Source organism: Scomber japonicus, chromosome 23, assembly GCF_027409825.1.
Source record: "Scomber japonicus isolate fScoJap1 chromosome 23, fScoJap1.pri, whole genome shotgun sequence".
NCBI classification, from domain to species: Eukaryota; Metazoa; Chordata; class Actinopteri; order Scombriformes; family Scombridae; genus Scomber; species Scomber japonicus.
Window position 1 is genome coordinate 21,789,779 of NC_070600.1, and position 6,000 is coordinate 21,795,778.

Consider the following 6,000-nt stretch of genomic DNA (forward strand, 5'->3'; position numbering starts at 1 on the left):
TGTTTTAAAAAGGATAAACTTCATCTTTGCTTACCTTATCGATCCGCTGAATAACACAGGATCCTGGAGGATGATGGAGAGTCTCGACCTGAGCGTCTGCAGAGGAAGCTTACAGATGTCGATCCCGTCGATGACAATCTTTCCTGCGGAGACACAAACACACGCTCGTATCTGTAATCTAAGACGAGGGCTTTTTCCAACAAGCAAAGTACACATAAAGCTATTTGAGTTTCCAGTGATTCATCTCGCTTTGTATCCACTGCGAACACACACGTTAAGAGGAATGGAAACATCTGCTCGAAAATTAGTAGGATTTACAGATTTAATGTATCTAATTTCTTTGCAGGATCAAATCCGAACAGGTTACCGTAATTACTGTAGTAGCAGCACAACCCGACAATTTGTTAACTTGCTCAAATTTAGTTTAGATTAAGTAATTTTCTTTGATTTTTGTGCTTCTACTTTGGGTCAGTAGGCTACGTAGATAAGTCTGCACAAGTTGTTTTATTTTGAAAGTCTTATGCTGATTCTGTGTCTGACTTCCTGTCTAGTGCAATCTGCTCTGTTGAAAATGTCCTCCGTTAAAAATAGCCCTGCTGCGTATTCATAGTGCCCCCGGTGGACTCAAGACTTTTAAATTAAGTTGCAGTGTTAATACAGTAATTACGGCAACCTAATCAAATCCGAATGAGTGCCTTTAGGTTACCGTAATTACTGTAGTAGCAGCACAACTTAACAATCTGTTAAGTCGCTCAAATTGTGTTGATTAAGTCATTTTCTTAGATTTTTGTGCTTCTACTTTGGGTCAATAGGCAATAGTCTGCACAAGTTGTTGAATCTGTGTCTGACTTCCTGCCTGGTGCGATCTGCTTTGTTGAGCTTGACGTGACTTTGAAAACGGCCTCTGTTAAAAATAGCCCTGCTGCAGATTCATAGTAGTCAGATTTCACCTCTTTTTATTGTTCTTTACTCAAAATGTCAAATCTGTGATCGGAAAACACGAACAATCCATAAAAACAACCGTTTAAGAAAAAATAAAAAGACTACAGACAAGTGGCACTACCCTAATCCCTAGTGGCACTAATCCTTGAGTTATAATGTTTCCTTGAGCTATAACTTAAACAGTAACTATCATAAAGCTCCATCTCTTTATTATCATAGTGGAGCGAATCCAACACAAATACCCTGAGCACAGATAATAATACATCACTTAGTTAAATACTAAAATCATACCACTGCTTTGTTGGCATTTGTTCTTATGCATCATTGTGTGTGTGTGTGTGTGTGTGTGTGTGTGTGTGTGTGTGTGTGTGTGTGTGTGTGTGCGTGTGTGTGTGTGTGTGAGAGAGAAATGCATTATTCCTGATGAGAAAGGTAAGAAAACTGAATATTTTAGCCATTTTGTGCTTCGAGGCTACACACATTTCCTGCTCCTTCTTCATCTGTTTCAAAATGATCTTTAACCGTCTGTTTTGACTGTTCCTTCCTTCCTTCTTTTCTTTCCTTCCTTCTTCCCTCCCTCATTTCCTTCCTTCTTCCTCCTTTCCTTCCTTCCTTCTTTCTTTCCTTTCTTCCTACTCTTTCTTTCCTCCCCATTACCTTCCTCCTTTTCCTCTGTCCTTCTTTCCTTCCTCCCATCTTTCCTTCCTTCCTTCTCCCTCCCTAAAGTCTGAAGTTCCTTCCTTCCTGTCTTATTTTCCTTCCTTCCTTCCTTGTCTTATTTTCCTTTCTTCCTTTTTTCCTTCCTTCCATTTGCCTGTCGTTCGTTCCTTCCTTCCTTCCTCCCTCACTTTCTTCCATCTTTCCTTCCTGTCTTCTTTTCCTTCCTTTCTTCCTTCCTTCCCTCTGTCCTTCCTGTCTTCTCTTCCTTTGTTTATTCCTTCTGTCCTTCCTTCCTTCCTTCCTTTCTCCCTCCCTCTCTTCCATCTTTCCTTCCTGTCTTCTTTTCCTTCCTTCCTTCCTTCCCTCTGTCCTTCCTGTCTTCTTTTCCTTTGTTTATTCCTTCTGTCCTTCCTTCCTTATTTCTTTCCTTCCTTCCATCTTTCCTTCCTTCCTTCCTTCCTTCCTTGCTATCAGTGCTCGTATTGTTTACCCCTGCTACATGTGGGCCTTTTAACTCAGAAGCTAATCACTGCTTCCAGTTTACAGTTCCTCTCTAAAGTGTAAAGTGTGAATCATAAAGCTTTAAAGTGTGCAAACCGAGCTGTGTGAATACCCTCCTCTCTCTCTGAAGCACATTATTAATGCTGTTTAGTTTCTCACCTATACATTAAGAGACATTAGGCTGAAGTGTTTATTCTCAGCTGGTTACTTTCTGTGAATTATCATGAAGTGGAGACATTAATGGCTTTAAGTTGCTCCAACCTGACTGAGCCTTTTTCTCTCTTTTTTTTTAAATGTCTTGTTTCACTGTTTTAAACTCTCTAGATCAGAGGTGTCAAACTCATTTTCATTCAAGGGCCACATACAGACCAATCTGATCTCATGTGGGCCGGATCATTAAAAAGATGGAAGGAAAGAAGGAAGGAAGGAAGGAAGGAAGGAAGGAAAGAAAGGAGGGAAGGAAGAAGGAAGGAAAGGAGGAAGGAAGAAGGAAGGAAAGGAGGAAGGAAGAGAGAAGGAAGGAAGGGAGAAAGAAGGAAGGAAAGGAAAGAGGGAGGTGGGAAGGAGGAGGGAGGGAGGAAAGAAGGAAGGAAAGAAGGGGGAAAGGAGGAAGGAAGGGAGAAAGAAGGAAGGAAGGAAAGGAAAGAGGGAGGTGGGAAGGAGGAGGGAGGGAGGAACGAAGGAAGGAAAGAAGGGGGAAAGGAGGAAGGAAGAGAGAAAGAAGGAAGGAAGGAAAGGAAAGAGGGAGGTGGGAAGGAGGAGGGAGGGAGGAAAGAAGGAAGGAAAGAAGGGGGAAAGGAGGAAGGAAGAGAGAAAGAAGGAAGGAAGGAAAGGAAAGAGGGAGGTGGGAAGGAGGAGGGAGGGAGGAAAGAAGGAAGGAAAGACAGTCAAAAGGAAGGAGGAAAGAAAGGTAGGAAAGAGAGATAGTGAAGGACGGACAGACGGGCAGATGGAAGGAAGGACAGAAGGAAGGAAGGAACGAAGAAAGGAAAAAAGGAAGGTAGGAAGGAAAAGAACACAAGGAGGAAAGTGGGCCGGATCGCACCCCTCGGCGGGCCGGATCTGGCCCACGGGCCGCATGTTTGACACCCCTGCTCTAGATAATCAAGCTTTCAGATAATCTACACTCACAAAGGCTCCACATGCTTTTTAACATTGAATGAAGAGAGTATAAACCATCTTGGAGAACATTAAAAGCACTTATTAGCTTTAAGATTAAAAACATGATTAAAGGTTTTTATGATTGTTTTTGATGTTAAATCAGGAATTTTGTTCATTCCAGGTTCCTAAAAACTATTCATATTTAGCCATTTGAGCCCAAACCATCTCGGAGAACAGTAAAAACAGTGGTTCAGAACTTATTAGTCAGCTACTACACAGTTCATGAAACAATTAATAAACTATAGGAGAAGAATTAAACCACGGTTTACTCATAGTTTTTGCTGTTAAATCAGGATATTTGTTCACTTCAGGTTTATAAAAACTACTTAAATTCAACAGTTTAAGCACAAACTGTCTTGGAGAACAGTAGAAACAGTGGTGCAGAATAGTATTAGTCAACTACAAGATGGTTTCATGAAACAATTAATAAACTATAGGAGAAGAATTAAACCATGATGAAGGGTTTTCTCATTGTTTTTGCTCCTAAATCAGGATTTTTGTTTGCTTCTACTCATATTTACCGGTTTGAGAAGGAGGCGTCACTCTTTTTTTTTTTTTTCAAACTTTTTTAAATTGGGTTTTGCAGATGAGTACAGTTGAGTAGAGTAGAGCAGTCACAGAAAACAAAAGTGGTCATTGAAGTATTGCTGCATACCCGAACGACTCACAGGACTAAAACAGGAGGCGTCACTCGTTAGTTGAAATGCTTGCTAATCAAGGAAAGCACCCGAGGGTCTCACCGAAGAGGAAATGAGTCACAACAATCTAAAAGGTGGGAAAACCCTGATTTACATCATCAGATACGGAGCCTGATTACCACAAAGCATCTTAGAGATTAGATCAGGGGTGTCAAACATGAGGCCCGCTGGCCACAAACGGCCCACTGAGGGGTCCAGCCCGGCCCACTTTCCTTCCTGTCTTCTTTTCCTTCCTCACTTTCTTACGTTCTTCCTCCCTCCCTTTCTTCCATCTCTCTTTTCTGTCTTCTTTTCCTTTCTTTGGTTCGTCTGTCCTTCCTTCTATCTTTCCTTCCTTCCTTCTTCCTTGTCTTATTTTCCTTTCTACCTTTTTTATGTTCCATCCTTCCATCTTTCCATCCTCCCTTCCTTCTTGTCTTATTTTCCTTTCTTCCTTCCTTCCATTTGCCTGTTGTTCCATCCTTCCATCTTTCCTTCCTTCCTTCTTTCCTTTCTTCCATCTGTTCTCCCTCCTATTCTTCCATCTTTCCTTCCTTCCTTCCCTCTGTCCTTCCGGTCTTATTTTCCTTCCTTCCTTCCTTCCCTCTTTCCTTCCTGTCTTCTTTTCCTTTGTTTATTTCTTCCATCCTTTCTTCCCTCTGTCCTTCCTGTCTTCTTTTCCTTCCTTCCTTCCTTTTTTCCCTCTGTCCTTCCTGTCTTCTTTTCCTTTGTTTATTTACTTTATTTACTTTCTTTCTTTCTTTCCTTCCTTCCTACCCTCCCTCCATCTTTTTAATGGTCCGGCCCAAGATGATGTCAGAAACTCAAAAAAAAAAAAAGCTCGGAAACCCCTGCTTTACAACATCTTTACCACATCATCACTAAATATAGAAACAAACTATAAAACTATCTCCTCTAAAACTTATCCAATGAAGTAAATCACAGAATGACTCAACACTGCATGAACTCACAGCTCCCAGCCATAACTTGTGACATGATTCATAGCTATTGTGATGATTGTGACGTCTCAGATTATAAATAGGTTGAGAATAAACTCCAAGTACCAAGAACATCCACCTCTTAAAGCAGCCCAGGTGATTTACTAGCAGAGACTATATGACCACAGATATCACAGCGGGGGTTTTGGGGTTGAAGCTAGTCAGATTAGTCATGTGGCTTCTCTTCCAGATGTTCTGCGTCGTCTCTAAACGTCTCTGGACTACAGTAGTGTGTGTTTATGTTGGAGGAAAGGTGTTTATTTAACCGTGCCTGCTTACAGCTCAGGGTTTTTTTTTAAAACACTCCTGCAGGTCTCTGAGTAAGAGTCATGTGTCTGTTTCAGGACCTACAGTCGGCTCTTGTATCAGAAGAGGAACATAAGGACGTAATAAAAGATATGAGCAGTTATTTACAGGCTCTGGGTTATATTTCTATATTTCTTTATTTCATATATATACTATATATTACATATATATAATTTCAGATTAATCCTTAACCTTCCTGTCGTCCTCCCGGGTCAAATTAACCCTGTCTGTTTTGACTGTTCCTTCATTACTCCCTTCTTCCTCCCTTCCTCCCTCCTTTCCTTCCTTCTTCCCTCGCTTCCTCCCTCCTTTCCTTCCTTCTTCCTCCATTGACTCGAGGACAAATTGACCCCATCTGTTTTGACTGTTCCTTCTTTCCTCTCTTCCTTCTTTTCCTTCCTCCCTTCCTTCTTTCCTTTCCTCCCTTCCTCCTTTCCTCCCTTCCTTCCTTCTTCCTCCCTTCCTTGACTCGAGAACAAATTGACCCCGTCTGTTTTGACTGTTCCTTCTTTTCTCTCTTCCTTCCTTTCCTTCCTCCCTTCCTTTTTCCTTCCTTCCTCCCTCCCTTCCTCCTTTCCTTTCCTTTCCTTCCTTCTTCCTCCCTTCCTCCCTCGTTTCCTTCCTTCCTCCCTCCCTTCCTTCTTTCCTTTCCTCCCTTCCTTCCTTCCTTGACTCGAGGACAAATTGACCCTGTCTGTTTTGACTGTTCCTTCTTTCCTCCCTTCCTTTCTTTCCTTCCTCCCCTCCTTCTTTCC

General features: G+C 41.8%; 1 protein-coding gene across 1 annotated transcript in view; it reads right to left on the reverse strand.

Annotated features, from left to right (window-relative positions):
- The window catches only part of abcc9 (ATP-binding cassette, sub-family C (CFTR/MRP), member 9), a 100,391-nt gene that overhangs the window by 15,039 nt on the left and 79,352 nt on the right, over positions 1-6,000 (reverse strand). Inside the window, 1 exon segment of the mRNA XM_053343966.1 lies at positions 35-143. Coding sequence (XP_053199941.1) covers positions 35-143 — 109 coding nt within the window.